The sequence below is a fragment of the Poecilia reticulata genome, linkage group LG10, assembly GCF_000633615.1.
Source record: "Poecilia reticulata strain Guanapo linkage group LG10, Guppy_female_1.0+MT, whole genome shotgun sequence".
NCBI classification, from domain to species: domain Eukaryota; kingdom Metazoa; phylum Chordata; class Actinopteri; order Cyprinodontiformes; family Poeciliidae; genus Poecilia; species Poecilia reticulata.
The window spans coordinates 29,020,588-29,043,037 of record NC_024340.1 but is presented as its reverse complement, the minus strand read 5'-3'; the positions used below and the strand labels follow the sequence as shown (position 1 = coordinate 29,043,037).

At 38.5% G+C, this 22,450-nt stretch overlaps 1 protein-coding gene across 6 annotated transcripts in view; it reads right to left on the bottom strand.

The window, feature by feature from the left end:
* LOC103471865 (LIM and calponin homology domains-containing protein 1) overlaps window positions 1–21,549 on the bottom strand; it is a 70,745-nt gene extending 49,196 nt beyond the window's left edge. For 2 of the 6 annotated variants that reach the window (XM_008421113.2, XM_008421114.2), the window contains exon 1: window positions 21,051–21,548. In XM_008421113.2, coding sequence (XP_008419335.1) covers window positions 21,051–21,152 — 102 coding nt within the window. In that variant the 5' untranslated portion in view covers window positions 21,153–21,548. Of the gene's footprint in view, window positions 1–21,050 lie in introns of all 6 variants that reach the window. The other 4 variants (XM_008421116.2, XM_008421117.2, XM_008421119.2 and 1 more) reach the window with 4 other exon arrangements.
* Window positions 21,550–22,450: the final 901 nt, after the last annotated feature.

Genomic DNA, 22,450 nt, shown 5'->3' with positions numbered 1-22,450 from the left:
CAAAGACAAGGGAGTCCAGCCTGCTAACAGAGGACACAAAGCTGATAAAATGAGCAGCGGGGTGAGACACAAACAGCTCTCTGGCTTTATGATAAGAGACATCCAGTGTTTTATTTCCAGAAACAAACTTTCATTACCAGAAACCGAAACATTTTGCGGCACAGAACTAAATATAAATACGTTACATTTTCAGATGCATCACCAAGTCAGATCAGAGGGTTTGCATGAGTGGTCCATGTGATGGAGCGTTAGATGGGACCCAGTCAACACTTAGACCTCCAATGAGGTCAGCCACAGGTCAGGAGTGGTATCTGCCTACAATCAGTCATCTGGGCCTTTTCTCAAGCTGTCACCACTGCCACCCCTGTGGGGGTCCTTCATGGAAGCATTGGAGTCCTCAGATTTCTACCATCTGAAAAGGGAATGGCAGCGAGAAATTGGTGAGTCGAGGTCCTGGACTGAGCTGTCTACAGATTTAACCAGAAACATCTTTACAAAGGTGATCTTCTTGCTTAAAATGGTTTGAGATTTGATTTTTGGTTTAGTTTTAAGGTTAGCATGACTACATTTAACTAAATTACAGCAGCACACTGAAAGTGTGCCACTAGTTATTGGTTTTAATAAACGGTTATCTGGTTGAATCAGACTTTTTTGTCCTTACAACTGCCACTCGCTGCATACTTTTTCTTTTTTGGGCCATACAGTTAATCTAATAGACGACTATGAATGAAATCACAGTTGATCAGCGGTTTGTAATGACTTCTGATTTAAGTCACTTAAATTCCTCTCTTTCCCATTCTCATGCTCAGTTTATACTTTACCAAGTTACCTAGATGCCTAAATGTATTGCCGTCTTGTGACTGGTTATCGACTAACAATTGAAAAGTTGTACCTAATAAAGTGTCTGAAGTCAGCAGAACAGACCTCAAAGAGAACTGGAATCAGTGAGCAAAAACAGTACATTTCAGGTTAAGATTAGTTCTTGTCCCTGAGAAAACTGTCTCCTACCAACTTTTACAACCACTACAGAAAACATAAAATGTGTCTGTAAGGCAAAATTACTTGTAATTTTTGTTTTTCTCGAGTTGAAAGAGATTTTCTGATTATGCCTGCTGAATTATTTTGGTACTAAAATCACCAGCTTCTTCTGCACACAGATTGTTGAAGATGACCGTTCACACACACACACACGCACACACACACACACACACACACACACACACACACACTGACTTGCAAAAAATTAATAGACCCCCAACGGACCACACATAAAGCAAGTACTTAATCATTCAATACAGCCATTTTTGTCAGCATGTTTTCTTTTAGGCGGGATACAAGATGGATGACTTTAAAGGCAGCATGTGAACTTCTGAAACCGTGAGACACGCTGAGTCCAAATAAAGACTCACTGCTCAGGCCAGAGAAAGTGAACAAAAGTGAACTGGGATACAGGGATCATCACATGCAAGAGAGGTTTATCTAATGTAATCACAACAGCATTAGATAGTGGAATTATCACTGGGCTGTGACAGACTAATGACAGGAAGACAATGAATTCTGATGCATCCAAACCTACTTGATGACAGAAGAGAATTTAGGCCTAACCTGCCTTAACGAGCTCCTCTTTTAATGGATTATATCAGCTGTCATCTTGAAAGACCACCACGAAGTGCAAGAAAAACAGTCATCATCAAAAGAAAAGATCTAAATTAACCATTCGGTATCCAGCTACAAAGTATTACATAATTTTTAACATAAAGCAACATAAGAAAATATGCGTGGGATAGTTATAAAATACTTTTGTAAAGGATTGATGGATAAGTTAGAATGTGCCAATCACGCCAGGCAAGCAGCAGCCATTATTGTTATGTGGAGAACAACAAATAATTATCTAGTTATTAGTAAAATAATGATATACAGTAACTTCTAGCTCTAAGCCTTCTTCTGGATGTTTTGCATTCTTTATGATTTATGTAACCAAATTGTCTTACTGAAGTTTTTGCAGATACCTTCTCCTGCTGCAACCACTGCTCACTTTCTTAGTGTGGTTTGGGGATAGATAACAGCAATAACAAAAATATATAATTAGTAATGAGTCACATTATTGATCAGATATGAATCAGCATGTTTAAATACAATGAAAGCAAGGACGTTAACTTGGACCATATTCTGTCAATTTAGTGATATTTCCACATATATAGTTTTGATTGGTCTCCAAAATAACACAGAGTACAAATCTGGTTGAGTCCGAAACTCAACCAGATTTGGCTGGTGTGCTACTGTAGCACGACTGAATGCTGACAGGCATCACAAAACATCACACATAGGAGTGTATGCACTTTGAAAACGTCTGTAAATGAAAGGATTTTCTTAGGGTTATTAAAAACAGAAAGGCTCAATAAAAGTTTTGTTATCTAGGAGTTTACACCCCATAAAAAAAAAAGTTTACAGCAACACTGGAATCTGTTCTGTATTTTGGAGAATAAAAAGTAAATTTATTTCTGCTTCAAAAACATCAACTTGCTTTCATGTATTAAGAAACACAAACAAATTCATCTTTCTGCTGTCACCGTCTCATTTTGACCAGAAAAGCACAAATGTTCCCAGGCACACAGTGGATCCTGTGAGAGTCAGCTGGCGTGGGAAACCTTACACAAGCCCCGATTAGTCATGAATTTCTCCTACTCAGCAAGACAAACTGATTTCATCGCTGTATTTATGGTTCAGTTGTCAGCAGACGTTTGCAGTAAAAATAAATATTCAAATAGTTATAATCAGCAATAAAATTATCATCACATAATAATAAAGTAATGGTCAGGCATATTCTGGCCTCCAGAGTTCTGTGACCACTGGTCTGTGATCAGCGACAAGCTGCAGGAAAATGTTTTCTTATGGTGTTTTTGGTGTCACACATCTGTCTCTGGAGATCAGTCCATCTCTCAAAAGGAACATATTGATTAGATTTCCAATATATGGAGAAAATATAGAGACCCCATGGAAGCGTAACTCAGTTTTACTCTCTGATGTTTAAAGGAACGTCACTTTGAGCCAGGAAGACGTTTCCAAAAGTAGGTTCTGAACTTAACTTCATGCCTTTTTAATAAAACTACAGATAATTTGCAGTTTTTGCATGTAGATCCAAACGATGTTATAACACTGTTCTATATGAGCATAAAAAGCAGGCTCTTGTTTTATTGCTTGTGATTTTTATCACATGTAGTCCTTGAAGACTTAACATGTCTACCACACACTCCTACATCACCTCACTGTGCCATTTGTCCTCCTTCTCACTCACTGGTGTTATGTAGCTATTAGGCCATGGGTAAGAACAGCTTGGGCATTCAGAAACAACAGCCCAGCAGTAAATTCAAATTAAAATGGAGTTTCTAACTTTGTGAAACAAGAACTGGCTTTTACTTAAAGACCTATACCATACATCCTTAGCAAACACCTGGCATTTCATCAGAAGAGGCTGCTCCCTCTTACAAATCTGTGTTCATTGGAGTCTAAAATACCTGAATTCCAAAACCCAGCTCCTTTTTTTTATCCCTTCCCTTCTCTTTCACTTCTGATAAGCTCTGGTGATTGAACAAGACAAATTTCCTGTGACTGACATGGACTTGCTAAATGTCAGCTTTCCAGCCAGTCCGTCCCGTTTACATCCTGATTGGAAGGTGGAACAATGTTTTTGTTGTGGATTAACTCTAAGTCTCCACTGGTGCCGTTCTCTGCCACCACCTTTCCTTCTAACATTTTAGCCCCGTGGATTGACATCTTGGGGCATGAAGGACAAAGGAGGGGCTTCCTGGTTTTAGATTAAGCAGGAAGTTGCTTGGGAAAATTTAAATAAATTATTACAGAGGACCAACCTTGTTTTCTGCTTGTGAATCAAAACTCATTTTTAATACCCACCAATTTTTTAGCCATTTGTAAAAATTCTGAAAGCTATCTGTTATGCCAAATGTGGTGATTTATCGCATAAAATTCAAAAATAGTAGATGGTCGGGGTCTACCAGCTATTTCTGTGTTCATACCAAAAATAGCTGGTACTATCCTGTTAGTCTGGTATGCAAATGATTACAGACTTGTTTTCTACCTGAAAAGAAGTGTACAATAAAACATTTTGTAGTCCCACTTTAGAAAGTGAGAACAAAAACAAAGCAGTGAGGATGCCCAGCTATCACTAAGGGAAAAAAGTGATCCGAATCATTTTCCCAAAAGCAATAAGCGTGCTCAGAGTCTGAACTGAATTACTCACTAGAAACAAGTTCAGGTGGAAAGTAAAGGTCACTGGTAATAAGGAAAATAAGTTGATGACCAAAAGACTTCCTGTAGTATCCAATAAGCCAAAACTCTGCACATCTAATAAAATGCAAGTGGGAGGAATCCCCTTGATGAACGGGGATTTTCCCAACAGCTGCTGTGCAGAGTTCAGGTGCAATTGGTACTTTAGGTTGTCAAAATACCAACGCAACTCCAAATAGATTTAAACAAGGTTCATTCTCAAATATGGGCACAATTTGATTTAAAACATTTGTTTTCAAGTTGTATTATTGTATAATCTATCTAGCTATGTGTCTACCTATCCATTCACCTGCTCATACTACTATATTCATTGGGGGGAAAAAAACAGTGAAATCTCCAGTCAGTTCTATACTTTTCACATTTTTAAGTTTTAGATCAGTTTCTCAATTCCAGTCATCAGGGGTTTCTGCCTTGCATATTTTAGTTGTGTCTGTGTTCCAATAAGCCAAAACTCTGATTCTGATTCAAGTGATTGCATGACCTCCTCTGCATGTCATCAAGTGCTGCAGAAGCCTCTTAATCACCCACTTATTCAGGTCAGGTGTGTGGGAGAAAGTAAACGCCTAAAACATGTACAGGTCCCTGAAAACTGGAACACTGTTTTATACCATAATAAAATCAAATTTAAAAAAATGACTAGAATTCTTTGTTCGAATACCAACTGAGCCATGATTTTAATGTACACCTCTAGAAGATGGATGGAGGTAAATCAAGGACAATCCTCCAGGAAAACCCGCTAGAACCTGTTCCACTGTAATTTTAGATGACAAAATGTGAAAAACCAGTGAAGCTGTCAGTCAGCCGCTTATTCTGACTAAACTTGGAAAGTTTACTTTCTCCTTGCTAAAGAAAGTGTACAAAGCTATTTGGGATTTTTTCTGGTAATGAAAAAACACATTAATGTATCAAAGAAAGAAATAGCTAACTTTAGTCAGCTTTGTAAATGTTACTTCAGAAAGCAGAGTGGCAGACAAACAAATGTGCATATTAGCTATTTTACGTAGTGGTATAAAAGCTTTATTTTTGCTCTTTTTGTTGATTTTTGTTTTAAAAAAATCTCAACTTACTTGTCATACTTTCATAACAGTTGGCAGTCTCACTTGGGTTCTTATAGAACCACTGCAATAGTTATAATTTTATTAATATTTTAACAAGAACCAGATATTTCACCTTGCTCCTTAAAACGACAGTAAACAGATGCAACAGTGTAAGAAATACACACTGACCAACTCATGGAGTCCACAGAAAAGCACAACTTCACCATTTCTCTCAAACCTGATGGGATTTTAGAGACAAGCTCTCCAAGAACCCGGATAGGAAACAAAGATCCTGGATGTCGACACTGGTTCTTTTGAGCTAAGCTACTTAAGCAGCTGGGCTTTTCCATGTGCTTCCCCTAGTCTCCAATATCCTGCCAGCACAGCTTTCCTGATGCACAAAACAACATCTACCCAGTGGTCACACAAGGAGTGAAGTCAAACTCTGACAGACAAGCGGGCGCCCTCATGTTGACCTGGTCCATACACAGCTCATTGGCAGTATTAACCCATTTAATGAAGGCCCAGTCCTGGGTTAGCCTAATACAAATATATGGCTGAGCTGGGTTTTAATCCCAACAGTTTCCAAATAGGATTGAGTGATAATTGCTTTAACTGCCTTTACGCAGTAAGTGACTACAAAGATATTGTGCAAAATACTTGGATTTAAAGTTACTCATCACATCACTTGTGTGATGCAATCTTTTCCAGTAGACATATGGGAGTGTTGCTCCATATGGTGAAACTAGCATCATCACGGACAGCGATGGTCAGGACATGACAACCATTTTTTAAAACCTCCCATCCATCCTAGCCATCCATCCGCAAAAGTGAACATGCAGGATGATTCAAAAGAGATGTTATTTTGTTGCATGACCTACAGTCAAGGCGGTAACTGCTGCAATATTACCACAGAGTCATCCATAACCTGAGGGTCCATTGTTCTTTGGAAGGAAAATGCTCCCAGATCAACCTCTGCTACTGTGCTGCTTAGAAACATCTCCAGTTTGATCTATCATGTTAATATCAGAGGCCATCATGACCTTGACCATTATGACCTTGACCATTATCTTTTTCTTGTCAGAAAACAAACTTTCTTCCAAATTTTGATAAATGCCTGAAACAGTTGGGTTTCGCCTTGAGAGGAGCCTTTTTTTTCTTCAAGCCTTCTATTGCAGACATGGTCTTACAGGACAGTCAGCATCAGTAGGGGTCTTCTTTGGGCTACGGATCAGCCTGAGTCTTCACAGACAGACTGTTGGATTTATGAAGTGCATGTGAATGTTTTCAGGATCACTTGACTTTTCTGCCAATTCAAGATCTTTAAGAACTTTAAAATGACTGTCTTAGTACGACCAATCTCTACAGTGACGGAGCGTTGCAACATGGGTTGTTTTTGTCCCTCTGCCACGTTCAGATGTGTAAAAAAACAAAACAAAACAAAAAAAAAAAAAACACTTTGTTTATGCCACCATGCGGTTATTAAAGTGTGGAAGCAATTTGCTGACAGAACATGACAAGAAACTTGTATTTAAACCCATATTTGGTTTTAAACTTTGATCAAGTGATGAAAACACTGAGACTATGTAATTTCAAAGAACTTGCCTACTCTGTTTTATCCCTTGCTCTCATTTCTTTGTCTTGCATTTTTAAGCTATACTAGTAACCTGAGAATGATCCAGGTTCAAAATAGAGTAATTGTAGTAAAAATGTGTTGACTTGAATTTCTTCCTGGGTATTAAAAGTTGGATTTGGAGTTTATTCACAAGTGGCACAATGCTCAGAACAGTATCCTGGCAACAGATCCTGGATGTTTATTAAAAACAGCAATGACAGAAATGAGATTCCTTACTATACTGTCAATTTCAGAGAGCCAGGCAAGAACACAAGCCAAAACAAACCAACCCCCCCCAATCTGTCAGCGTGAAAACATTCTTTTCTTCCCCGTCTGCATGTTCTTACAAGCTTTCTTCATATCCTCACAAAGCTTTGTCCTCAGCAGGTCTTATCAGGAGTTTCACTGACATTCTCTGTCAACAGCAACATCAAAACAGGGCATTATTCAGGTTATTACAACATATTTTAATCTAATTTGGACATTTAAGGCAAGTCTGTCAAATAGAAAAGAGTAAAAAGTCTACAACTTGGTTTCATCAACACAATTAATTTAACAGGAGTGAGTATTCCTAAAAGCACTTTCAAGCTCTGGAATCCTACATATTTCAGACAAACGACAGTTTACATGCACTTAATAGTCTGTTTTGTGTTGAATGCAAAAAATGGCTGTTAGCAAAGACATGACACAAGGATGCTCAGAAGTTTCTAATAAACTAACTTCAAAACACATTTTCCTAACTTGTCTTTAGCATCTAGATGTGATACTTATTTATAACTTGGGCCTTTCTTCCCTTGAATGAGTGACAGGTTTGTATTATATGGCCTCAAACATTACTGCTACCCAAGGCCTACTCTTTTAATATTAATATTCTACTCAACTGTTGTAATTAAATACTAGTTTATGCAGATAATATCAAGGAAAAACCAAAGAAAGAACAAAATAGAGCACCTTTAGACAGCATTTAGTCCATCAATGTGAAATGTTAAATGGCCTGCTAAAGTTAAACTGCTGCCAGTATTCAACAACAAGCTTCCTAAATTGCAGGGCTGGCAGTGAACCAGCTCTGAAGCACCTCTGCCTGCTGCTGGTACACACAGCCTGACCTTCTGCAGCTCCAGAGAACAGGACTTCTACTGTCCAAGTCAGACTTCTGCCTTAAAAGAAGCTTTTATCCTCTTCACTTTAATGTAGCTTACGCAAACCTGAGTGCCGAAAAACCTTTCAAGCAGAAAATCTGAATTCAATGCTCTACGAAGCAGCCTTAAAGATCACAAAAGAAGATCTTATCAGAGCATTAATAGCCTCATAGATTTTAAAACGGAAATGTAGATCCACTTCTGTTACAACAACCTGATACTATCTGACCACTTCTTTAAGCTTATGGAAAGCCAGATCATAGAGATATAAACTAGATATGGACCTGATCAAATTCAGTGCTGGCTGGAACCAGATACAGACTTCTATCCTGCTGCACCGTTTTGACTGATTTAATGCACAGACACATATTAAAAATTAAAGTAAGAACTAATTAAATGTGGAAAATAAGCCAAATGTAGGAAAAATTCCAGCATCAAAATGTATGTCGAGCGAGATAGAACAAAAAAATTTTATTTTCAATAAAAAATGGACATATTGATTTTGAAACATGAATATTGGCAAAAATCTAAATTGAACAGTTTCACTGCGTAAAATTCTAGATTTGTTTACATTTCTTCAATATAGTCAAATTGGTCAACAAAGACAGTAAAAACAATGCATTTTGTAAACCAGTCATTTCCTTACCAAAACAAAACAAGAAAGCAGGAAGTTCATAGGAGGAAATATTATAGTAAAGTTTTTACCTCTTTTTCCTCCTTTTCATTCATGACACAGATGCATGGATGTTTTTATTTTGGTATAATTTTATTCATGCCATTTCAAGATAAAGTGATAAAACTTTCTTTTATCTGATCCCTTTATAAAAGATGCTATCTGCCTGCATTAATAAAAAAACAAGTATATGTATATTTTGTCATCATGCAAGTGTTGGTCATCTGAGGCACGGTTGTGTCACTTCCCAGAGTCTGATGGCTGCACACATCGTTAATGAGGTGAAGCCAGTATTCGTGTGAGAGAGTGCATGTGTGTGCGCTGGTGTATGAATGGGATGAGGACTAGGGGGTTTTAGGAATGCTGGACCCAGTGGGCACAGAGTAATGTGTATGACACACTGTGTGAGGAACAATGAAAGCAATCCCACTCAGTTCAAAAAGCTTCCATTCATAGCAAACCTGAGTCATCTAAACCTCTCTGATTCAAAAAGACGGCCTGCTACTTTAGCATTTTGATTCAACAACCAACAAACAGAAAAGACTTATCTGGATGAAAACCGTTGTCCCTAAAATGCCCATTATTTATGTTGTTCCTACAAGATTTCTCTGAACATATAATCTGTAAAAGAAATGACTTCTGAAGACAATGAAAATAAGCTTAAGTGCTGTTGTAACTATTCCAGGCCTGCAAGTGGTGCTATAACTCTGTCATGAAAAAGTACTAAAATCAGAGAAGGAGGCATGGAGCGTTTGCATAAAGCTTTCAAGTCGGGCAAAGACAGAGGTCCTCAAATCCAGGCCTCAGAGGCTGGTTTCCTGCAGCATTAAGGTGCATCAGTGATCCAACAGACCTGAAGCTAATAGCTGAATTATCTCCTCAGCATGCAGTCAAGTTCTCCAGAGTCCTGTTTATTTAACTCAAAATAAAACATCAAAATACTTAAAATAAACCATTTATATAACAACTCCAATTATGTTCAGTTTTAAAGATATCTAGGTTGTAAGTAACCCCTCTGAACTTCTACTTTCAACTTTCAACTTTTGCCAACATTGTGTGTTGTGTAAGAACAACAATCTGAAATGTATTCAGGGAAAGGATGGGAAGGATAGATTTTCAAGATCTGTAACCACTAGAGACATGTTATGTTTCTGTTTTTTTCAGTCAGTTGTGATACAGCCAATATTCTGATAAAATATGTTTCTTAAACAATTCTCACATTACAGCTTTATGACTGTCAGTCAAGTTTCACTTACTCCCTCGGCAGTCAGAAAGAGCCCAGCTCCCCAGAGTGCCGGCTTAGAAAACTAGGAAACCAGCTCATCCTGCATGACCTAATTAGAAACATCCCCTGGATGGTGATGAAACATCAGTCACTGCTTTTTTCCCTCAAAAGGTCCCATTTAGCTGCTGTTAAAAGCTTCATACACCTCAGGATAGAGGAAGGTTTCAGAATAACACCTAATGCAATGGCTTTAAGCTAATAGCAAGGGTACAGCTTCTTTCATAACAACAACAGAAGAGTTGTTGCACATTTGCAAAAGTCTAATTACAGTTTCTAAACTGACCTGTATACAAAATGTAGGAGTCCATACAGGAATGCATAAATCATGAATTAAATCAGAGGCAGGCAATGTGACCACCCAGCTTGTAAACGAGGACAATCAATAGTTTTGGCAGATTACAAGACAAATGACGTAGAGCAACAAGGCTTGTGTAACCTGCACATATTCCTGGCTCACTGTTGACTTGTGGCTCCTGTTTAATTAAATAGAAGCGGGGCGTTCAACTAGAACGTAAACACTTCTCCTCTGTAGTGTGTTCAAAGGAACAACTCAAAACAGCTCCAGAGGCTCTACTTTTCCTGTCAAAAGTAAAAAGGCCAGTAAATAACAAGAAGAAAGCATGAATAGCTTTGCCATAAAAATGCTTTTAATCAGCTTTGTTTTCCTTTAAGAGAATAGTGGTGATTTCTCCAACTCCGCTTACAGAGACAGATAAATTAGGTTTTTCTTGCTCCTTAGCTTTTGTGCTCCCATGAAAGCCTAAAAAATGACTGCTCTGTAACTCAAGCAACTTTTGGTGAAAACAAAGAAGCAACCTGTGAAAGTCATTGATAAAGAGTTGGTTGTGTATTTTTGAAGTGAGGTTTTGATGTAAAGGTATGAGGAGTTAACGTCTTAACTGCAGTATGTAGCTTTTAATGTGCTCAGCTAGTGTTGGTCTCTTCTGCAATATCCAGTGAAAATATTGTCATTGAGAATGCATTTACATAATAGCACACATTAGCAATTAACTTAATTGAGACACCATAACATTGAATTTAAAGCCGACATAGGCCCACCTTCTAAAGAGTCAATACGCGACTCCTGAACAATTATTTTCTTGGGAGAAGGGGAAGTAAATGATTCTCTCTTTTTCTGCATTATAGTAACGTATACCAACTGGTTGTTATAGTAACATTATGTGCTTCCTTAGGATTTCCTGTAATATTTCTTAACAGTACAAGCTAGTAAAAGGAGTTAATGGCGACTTGGTGTTTTTATTTAAAGTTGTCAACCACCAACCACACCTTTTGACAGAGATGTGTATATTCTTCTGTTTAAAGTTGCATTTGACTTGTTAACCAGGAATGTTACAGATCTGAAGTTAATTAAGGATGTATAACAACCTCTTTACCTGTTGTAGCAGTATAAAAATAACTACAAACTGAAATCAGCATTAAATTAATGTGGATCATTTCAAAACTCAACTTGTTTCTTTAGTCCATCTCTATTTCTATCCATCCATCCATTTTCTTGCACCCTTGTCCCTTAGTGGGGTCAGGAGGGGTGCTGGTGCCCATCTCCAGCTACCGTTTCGGGCAAGAGGCGGGGGTCACCATGGACAGGTCACCAGTCTGTCGCAGGGCCCATCTCTATTTAGATAGCTTCATTGCCAAAGCTATCTTCTTCAAAATAAAAGCACTGCCTGCTTAATTCATCAAGAATTTTGACATTGCCATGTGGTAACCTATTTATTAAATAAAGTAATAAAAAGCCAAAAATGTCCCTCTTGTATTAACTATTTTCAGAAGGTTTTTTAAAAAAAAATTGTTTTGAGGCTTAAAAGATCAAAGCCTAACACTAAGACGCTTTATGTGTTGTCACCTATCAGTTTATTCTCAGGGTGACCCTTTTATTAGATTTACCTCTAAGCGTGCTAAGTAACAACCCTACCTAACAGCTTCCCTGCAGAGAATGACTGTGCAGCCTGGCACACGGCCTCTCTTTTAGACGGCACTTTGTGTGTGTGTGTGTGTGTGTGTGTGTGTGTGTGTGTGCGTGTGTGTGTGTGCTGCAACACAGTTTGAATGCTAGCCTGCTTTAATCTCTCTTGTTGAAAGCTTTTTCTGTCAGAGCATGAACACACACACACACACACACACACACACACACACACACACACACACACACAGCAGTTGAACAAGATGACTCTGTTCACCTTGTCACAGACAGACTTCAGACATCAGGCAGGAGACACACACTCTGAGGCGTACCCACAGACACAAAGAGAAACAGTGAGCAGATGACATGCTGGGTGGGTTGTGTTCTTCACAGGCATTTAAAAATTTAATTGATCTTCTCTCTTTTTTTACTTTTGCCATGCTTTGGTGGCATCAAGGAAAGAATTAGGAGGAAAATCAATCTGCCATAATAGAAACCTGATACAAGTACGCAAAGATTTATAAACGTTTAACTTCAGACATCTGGAGTGTACAGAGAGAAAGATCCTACACAATTTCTAAATTTCTGCAGAGCATCAAGAATAGTCTCTCTGGCTTTCTTCTCTTCAGTTCAACCAATAGCCTTCATAAGATGCATGTCTTGGAACTGGGGAAGTCTGACAAATATAAAAAGGAAGGTTTAAATAAAACAAAAATGTTTAGTTTTATTTATTTAGTAGATATTTTAAGAGGAATTGTGACACTTGTTTTATTAAAGACACATTTTCTTAACCTTCTATTGTTTGTCACTTCGATCCAAGTTGGATATGTGTACTAATGCTACTGCAATCAATAAAACAGTTTAAAGCTTTTTAAACATCCTTACAAAATGTGACATCTAATGTGGCCAGAACAATTCATTTTAAATATAAAAAACAAACTTTTCCAAAAATACAGATGTCCAAGTTGTGATGAGAATAACTGAATAGCGCTGCTGTCACCAAGTCCAGAAACCACCTCATTTAAATATATTTGGTTGTGAAATGAAGAACCTGTAGATGTCACCAGATAAGGTCAACCTTCCTGATTCACATGAACATCATCCTTCCGTCAGACAGACAGAGCTTTAAAACATCCACATTGCTTCTACTGAACATGAACAGCAACCGTTCAACTCACTGCTTTATCTGGAGGCTCCTCGAGAACACGTCGCTAAACAAATCAGCTACAGGCAGAACAAACATCATCCTTACCAACTTCTAAAATGAGGCAATGCTTCACTGGTTTACCAATTACTGGCATCAAAATGTCACTGAATCCACAGGAGCTAGATACGCATTATTAAAAATGCAGTCAAAGTGACATTTTCACACAAATCTAAAATCATGCATAACTATTTTCAGTTTTGCACTTTATTCAGAAGCATTTAATCCACTGAAATAGGCTGAGATGCATGAAAAGCATTAATTTGTTATGCATGTAACATGATAAGGCCAAGAGATCTTTACATTTGATTTAAAATGTTAAATTACTTACAGAAAGAAATTTAAATCTGCTATTTTGAACAATTTAAGAAGTGATAAATATGACCAACATATATATGTGTCCTCATTTTTCAATCATTCACTGAACAAGGACTAGAAAGAGCAGTTTTACTGGTTCCCATAAACTACCAAAAAAGTCGAATGAAAGGGGTGACAAGGTCAAACATTGATTTGCATTCGATTTGTGAGCTGGGTGAGAATATTTGCAAATGTTGATTTCAAACTTGCACTCAGACGCTTCACAGGAGCAAAAAGCCACAAAGCAAAAGCAGACAATTAAAGAAAGCGATTCTCATTACAGACGAGGAAAAACCAAAGCCCTCAACAACATAAGGCTAACTATGAAACAAACCATTCGACGTACATGACTTATGTTGAAATCTACAATATCAAACCCAGATAAATATATCACGGGATATAGTTGCCAGAAAAATAATCAGTGCAAATCACAATCTGTGAGTGGTCATAATGATATGTCTAAGCAGTAAATCTCCCTGCACTGTGTTCCTGTACACAAATTCAGAAGGAAATGGTTTCTAAAGAAGAAATAATGCTACACCAACGTGGCTCTCTGCAAGTGGTTCTTAACTCTGTCTTTTACAACCAGTGTAAAATGAGCGCCAACACAAGATCTGGTTTAGTACTTGCAGTTAAAAGTTGATCTTTCAAACACGTTCCCTCAGTGGTGCCATTTTCACTAATTCAACTGTGTCCAGACAGCAGTTATTTGCAACACAAGTTGAAAAGATTGACTGGTTCTTACTGAGCAGAGGGCAGGAATTTGCATCTGTGAGTCGGTGATTGCCACAGAATTAACTTTCATCTGTCACTTTCACAGGTCTATTTGAGCTGCACAACACTTAAGACAAAAAAAAAAAATCCCATTTCTCAAATGACCAACCCTTCAGCTCACACTATATTATTATTAGTCATAGCTCAACTGTGCAGAGTAAACATTATGCATTAGAAGAAAAATTTTAACTAACAATTCTTGAGTTAATTTTCTCCAATTCCATGAGTCATAATAGTTGCTTAAAGAACCACATTTTAGGAATGTCAACAGCTAACTGCTAGCTCAGATCTTCAACAGAGTCCATGTCTGGTTTGTGTTAATGTGTACTCGAAGATGCAAATTCCTGCCCTCTGCTCTCTGTTATCATTGAAAAAAATGACACTACTGACAGACTAAACATTTGGAATTTTGTTCTTAAATTGTATGTTTCAAATGTTGGTCTTCAACACAGTTTTTCTTTAATCTGATTTTAAATCAAACATTGCGGTTCTGAAAACAAGAAAGAAAGTGCTACCTTAAACAACAACATGAAAAACACTAAAAATGGATGATTAAATATTTTAGCAAGCACAAAAACTATTCACATCCTTATTTCATAAATCATGGTAGTAAAGATAGGGATGTCTATGTACATCATGGGTCTAAACCTCATAAGAGCACTAAGTGATGAATGGAACATCTTTCAAGTGGCCTAAATCCTTCTCAGACCGACACTTCCTTCTAAAATTACATTCTTCAACAGCTTGTAGTCATAGCAATGCAGCCCAAGTACTCCAACGGTAACTGCCAAGAAAGCTCAACCCTTAACATTACGGTCCATTCTGTAGGATGAAATTACAAAGAACCTAAACTGCAAATGATATCATGCAGCAGGTCATAACTAAACACAGACAGAGTAATTGCAGATGTTTGTTGAGCTCAAATAAATCATTTAACCAACTGCAACAATGAAGGCAAATTGGTGGAAATCTTATGTTAAAGTAGATTGCAAGATTTTTGCTTACAAAAGTTCATAAACAAACCAAGTAGATATGTTTAAGATTTTCTGCTTTTCGAGACTGACCTCTGCTCAAAGAAACAACATCCTGAACAACAAAGAACTCTAATTACAGCTTAAGAGCCGGTCAATTACAATGAATTAAAAATGTTACTGAAGTGTACACTTGAACATAAAAGATACCTTATCAAGCTGACCAGTAAAATATCTGCATTCTTTTACATCTCACAGGAAACAGTTTGTGTGAGTCAACAACGAAGACTAAACACAGTGTGGACGGCAGCCTTGGTAAACAACCATGCATCATGGTCCGCCTTCTCTGACATCCCTCCATCTGGGCTCCTCTTCGTTTCCACAGAAAAAATAATGGTGAATTCCTTTAATTTATTCCACTAGAGGAAAATGTTTAACTTAAATAAAACAAGACCTTAAATGGTGTCTTTCACAAAGCCCTCTGAGAATTTCAGTTAAATAAAACACAGTTATTAAAGATGAATGATTGAAATTTTAATTTCCAGTTTATGTAAAGCTTTGACTTGCAACCTGGTAGTGTTTAGTGTAGTACATTCACTGACTGAAGAAAGGTCAAATTTTTGAGTTTTTGATGGTTCAATCAGTGGTGTGTGCAGATAAAACTTATAATAAGAATTATTTAAAATGTGTTAAGATTTTTTAAGAGTGTTTTAGAGGTGTGCAGAAAATAAAAATGCTTCTAAAAGCAAATCGGACAAAAATATAAGTATACTTTTGAATAGTTTTTAACAGAAGAATATGTTTAGAAATCTTTAGTGCATATCAATTGCCTGAAAGCATGCAAATGTCAAGTAGAGAGTTTGCCTAATCCACTTTAGATTATGGTGTTAGCAGAAGTTGATTATTTATATGCACATCCATCATCATGCTGAGTTATTCAGGTTCCCCCTTTGCTCCAGAGGGGTGTGCTCTTTTTGCCAGCACTCATCCCGTTTTGCAGACTGTGCCAGAGCTGTTGCCAGATCCTGTGACAGAAAAAAGCAACCTGATCCAAAACAAAAGACTGAATTAAAATCCATTATCAAAGAGCAACAATTATTTAGCCAAAGGCATGGATCAGAAAGCAGAAAATTGGAGTTTCAACAGGCGACATGAAATCCTTAGTAGGATTTCACAAGGCAATAAAAATGCATAGAAGTATAATCCAAGACTAAAAAAATGTACACATCTTATTTTCATGTTCAACCCCCCCGCCCCATCAGTGTATTTCATAATTGGGTTTATGATAGCAGTAAGTAAAACTATGCATGGTAATATAAACACTGACCTGTCTGCTGAGATCAGAGACATTGGCATGTCAAGAATATCACTTTTCCGTTCAGGTATCTTTATATTATTCCAAAATTTCCAAATGTGTTTTCACTTGGTAGGAAAAGGGACACCCAACACGCTCACACATGCTCAGGAGAAGAAACGTTGTGCCAAGAAACCTTGTTTAGACTAGAATGTGTTGAAGAACAGAGCCAACAAACAAACCAATCCAGACAGTTTTCACCTTGCTGATCCTGCATTAAGACTAAAATCATTTCACTTTGTAATCACTCAAACTCATGTTTGAAGGTTATCTGAACAAACAAAATTAACAGACTCAGTAATCCCATTTTGGGCAAGATTTTTCAACTTAAAGCTAAATGCACAGACATTTTTAACCCCCCAACAGTAATCAAGCTGCAAGGAAAAAATGGCTTGATTTCTGGGGCTTCAGTTCACTTTAGATTTTGGATTAGATAAGGTTACATAATTTCCATTTTTTTCTTGTTCTAATTTGTTTCTAATAATTCTACTTGCCTGTTTTGCAATAAATTTGTCTTCAGCTTAGGGAAAACTGTACAACTGTTGAAATTACGCAACCCGTCATTTGCTATAATTTCACATGATTCTGTTACAGGCAGAATTGTCCTAAACTCCCAGTTAGAGAAAAGCCAATTCATCAAACTACTGAGACACTTCAGAGAAAAGAAGACACAATAAGGCGGTTTCATCAGGTTTCTGTTCAAGCAAAACGCCCCATGGCTGTACGACACAAATCACTCAACCTAACCAACTGGGGGCAACTGCTCTCATCAAAGGGCCAGTCAGACTCCTCTGAAGTTCAGAGGAACTTAAGCACCATCATTAGAGAGGGTTGTGAGTGTGAAGAAGCACAAATCAAAGACGTAATAATTGCAGGTGTCAATGCTTCACTGCAGTTCTGGATTGTTCCAAAGAATGCTGCTGGATGCCTTTTGTCTGGCAGTTGTAGCTGAGGAATATTTTACATGACTAGTTTGTCATTTCAATACGATAATTATTATTTTCAAACATAACTTTTTCATGGAATTATGCATCTGTCTAATAATGTGTTAGCTACCCCTTTGCTACCAAAACAGCCCTGAACCTTTGACGCAAGGACTCCATCAGGCCCCAGAAGGTGTGCTGTAGTTTCCGCACCAACATGTTAGCAGAACCTTCATGTCATGTAAGTTGCGAGGCTCATTGAGATTGTAGGAACTTCAACTCCACGTTAACGCCTCATATTTATTGTTGTGCTGCTTAAACTATTCTTGAACTATTCTTGCTTTGTAGCAGGGAGCATTATTGTGCTGAAAGAGGTCACAGCCATCAGGGAATACTGCTTCCCAGGGTGTACGCAGTATGCAACAATGCTTGATGGTGGGACGTGTCAAAATAACACCCAGATGGATGGCAGATGTCCAGGGTTTCCCAGCCCAAGATTGGCCATCACAGTGTCTCTACTTTCTTGTCATCTTCCCATGGTGTATCTTTCATGGTCCCATTTGTTCCCAAGTAAACAAGGCACCTACCCATCAAACAAGTTTAACTGAAAACGTAATTAGTCAGACCAAGCCGTTCCTCCAATCCTGGTGCAGTTTTTATGTTCATGCGTCCATTATTAGGGTTTTCAGTGGTGGACAGGAGTCGGCATCGGCACTCTGACTGGCCTTTAGCTATGCAGGCCCAAATGTAATGCACTGTGTAACACCTCAGTAAATTCAGCCACAGTAGTTCATCTACTGGACTGGACCACGGGCCAGTCTTCACTCCTTCATAGTAAAGCTCAGTCACCCATGGCCTGTTGCCTGTTCACTGCTCCTGCTTTGGACCACGTTTGATAGCTACTGACCACAACAGACCAAGAACAAGTTTTAAAATTGCTCTGGTTATAATTTTGCCATCACAATGTGCCCCCTTGATGGAAGTTAGAACTGGTCCAGTTTCTGTATATCCGGTACAAAGTCACTGAAAGAGCTTAACCTCTTTATTCGTATCCTATGCATTAGGGGTGCCCAAATTCAGTTCTTCATCTATGGAATGAATGGCTCATTACCAGGCCTCTGCAGAGCTGAATAACAGCTTCAGGTGTGTTGGAGCAAGGCTGCATTCAAACCCCTTTACCAATGGTTAAGTCTCACTCTAGCCAATTGATGTCTGGTTCATTTCTAGCCAATAAGGGCATGTCTCCATTGGCAGTGTTTTTCTCACCGTGTGAGAAAATGTTAATCAGGCTTAAATTTCCCTAAATGAACTTTTGAGTTGGCAATATCCACCAGTGGTTGTTTGTAATTTTAGAGGAACTGTAATAGTTTTTGTTACAAAAAAAAGTCTGTGTCAACCTCCCATCATTGAGTTCATCAAACATCTGTGCAAAATTACTTTCGCATCTCATCTTCGCAAGATACATCCCGGTAGATCATGGCAAGCCCTTTGACAGCCACAGCTTTACTTCAATTGACACACAACCCACAGCTGAAGCATTCATCAGTTCAAGATTTAACCATGGTGAGACCACCAGGACAGGCAGACAGTGAGACATGAATCGGGCTTTGAAAGCAGATGCAGGGGTCTCTGTGTGGTTAGATGATGAATGGCAGGTTTTAAATTATTCTCACCTGACAAAACAAAATAAGTAAAAGCTGATCCGTGTAAGGGGAAAAAAAGAAGTCAGCCTAATTAGGTTTGGCATGAACTAGCTCCAAAATGGCTTTAGGAAGTAATCGTGCATGTCTCCCTCAGTTAAGTCTGCTCCATGTGAGCAAAAATTCAAACTGTGATAAAACGAAAGTTAGCTTCAACCTCAACAAACTGCTGAGAAGATACACATCCAAACATGCCAGACTCAACTTTTTTCTATTGATTGATTTGTCTTTGACAATAAATGTCAAACTGGGGAAACTGCTGGCATAACCTCTTGCATCAGGTGCTGACATTATACCTGGCGCAGCAGTTGAATGTAACTGGATGTTGACTGAAGCTTTGTGTTTAGGTTCAGTCAGGAGCGAGTGACTGTCAACTGGTGTGTGGAGATAATGAAGTCAGATCCCAAGGGAGAAAGCTGAGAGCAGAACAACAAAAAAGCAGTTTCAGTTCACTTCCACTGCTCTGCTCTCAGCCTCGTGAATTCTAGGTCAGTGGTGGCTTTTTAAAGATGTGACATGGTCCTCTGAGGAGTTTGGAGCTGCTAAATAGGCCTGCAAAGGCGCCTGACACTTTTATCTGTCTTTTTAATATAGATAACATGGTGTGTTGTGAGCGTATTAAAATTTCAAAATTAGAAATATGGAACAGAGATGCACCAGTCAGCCAGCAGTGAATGGCACATATGCTTTGTTGCATTCGGGGATAAGTTTGTAATTATTTTTTCTGTTGGATTCAGAACTATTACATCTTTTAAGAAACTTAGAGAATATTTGTCACAAGTATATGTTTTATTCCTTAAAATAAATGGAATCTGTTAAAATCAGAATTGGCTAATCAAACCTCTAAGAAAGTCAGAAATGTTTTAAAAAAAAGTGCATTCTGGCATAGAAAAAGCTATAGATTTTCCCTTGGCAGGTGGCTCAGGTACATTAATAGCTAAAAAAAATAGCATGTTTAAGTGGAGCTTTTTGTATTCTTCTAGCACTACACTTCCAGAAGTTTCCCACTGTTAATGTATTTTATCTGTCTCCTTCCAAGACAGACTCCAACCTCACCACGTTGGACAGCAGCTAACAGGTTTTGCTGGGCAACCCTGAAGGCCACATGAACAGAGAACATCAGGTACAGTCCAAGACGGTCAAAAGTTTTATGCCACAGGGTAAGGAGATCTCTACTATTCTAAATCAAAATGTTTCCATTTTAATAATACAAAAAATAAGTGAAGTGAAAATCATGAAGCAGTTATCAGTCAGCTGTGATTTGACAAGAGGACAGCTGAAAGCAGGATAACAAACTTAAATGCAATGGAGCCTGACAAGTATCATGATTGAAATTCTCCCTGAACAAAACCTCACTTGTGTGTGATTATTGTTGACGGGGCTTGCAATGGGGCAAAAATCCATTCCACATGATGCATTCATTGTTTTCAGCCAAACACGCACCAGGTCACTTTAAACAGCCACTGTACAACAGCAAGCACATTCTGCAAATTTGAGGAGGGCCTGGACAAAATAACTGAAACTGTTCCTTTATGATTGGTGTTATATTCAGGTTTTGTTTAAAGAGTAAAAGTTAGGATTCAAATGATGCATTCAGCTACAATAAACCTGCATAGGAATTTTTTAGAAATTTATTTCTTATTTCAACAGGTGAAGAAACAATAAAATAAAGTGCACTTTAAACAGGAGGCTACATAGAAGCAACTAAAGGCCACGCTATATCAACAAACACCTGCGCTTAAAGGAAGCAGGATCTGATGAGGTGATTCGGCATTCGGGTTTTTTAACTCACCTCGATCCATTTCTGAGCCTCCAGAAACGCAGAGTCGGCGGCCGACTCCGACCCAGGGTGATGCTGATGAGACTGTCCAAGGTCTGCAACCGGACTGGCCATGGACGAAGGACTTGGCTCTTCTCTTTAAGTATGAACGCCTTACAGAAAATTGTGCAAAAGCCGCGATATTCCTCCGAAATGAGTGGAGAGCCGCGTCAGGGTTCCAGTTTCCCTCCGTTGTAGCTGTAGATGTTCCAGCAGCAGCAGCACCGGCGGCCAGGCAAACGAACCAGTTTGTGCACTCCACAGAGTCGCTCTTGCTAGTGTTTGATGCGTTAAGTTACACGTAGTTATCTACAGAACTGAGGCTTGAAGCCTTCACGATAAAGCTAGCTTGCAGATAAACTCTGTGAAAATATATTGGATCAGCAGAAGGATGAAAAACAGAGCTAAAACTATCCACACTTAACAACATTTCCGTTCACTTTTGTAGCATTTGGAGACATTTTCAAACAGTTAGCGAAGTTGGGAGGGGAAGTTTTCGCTTAGCTTGTTCGTGAGAGGCTTTAATGCGCCCTCTTATTTTTGTAGAAACCAACTTCCGGTTTTAGTCTAGCCGTTTTCCGTTCACTTGACGGTAGTTTAAAACTCGCACGCCGCAGTATTGCTCCAACGGTCCAAAATACACACAGCAGCGCCGCTCCACCGGCAGCCAATGAGGGCAGCAGCACGCTGGGGATCACACACCCACTTTCACATGTGGGGCAAAAAGCACAAGAGGGATCTCACTGATTTAGAGCAAAGGTTTAAACCTGAAATTTACAATTAACTAATGGAACTGACGCAATGATCCACATCTGTTGCCTAAATAGTTTAAAAAGAAAGATTTGTGCATAAAAAAATAAAAAAAATTTACTCTTCCAATTGCATACAAACCACAACTGCAACACACGTATTTGTTACTAAACAATCATAAAAATCGAAAGAAAGTCCTTAGTTCAATTTCCAGACTGAGGTGTTTCTACATGTAGTTTGCATGTTTTCCCTGTGTATGTGTGGGTTGCCTCCAGCTGCTTCCCACAGACCAAAACTCACGACTGTTTGGTCCTCAGGTGTGTGTGAGTGGTTGTTTTTCCTGTGCATCCATGCTGCCCTGTGATGGACTGTTGACCTGTCCAGGGAGAACCATACCTCTCCCCCACTGACACCTGAGACCCTGCAAGGATGGATAATCAGTTACCCAGTACTTAAGGAATCTTCAACATTTCTTGTTTCAGGAAGTTTCAATTGTGTCCTCATAGTGCTATATTTTAAAGGTGTAAATGCTGAATATTGACTAATTCGAACATGAGCCAGCTTGATCCTAAGCCTGCAACTCTTCCTTAATATGAACATTAAGTCTCTCTCTCTGTCTCGCT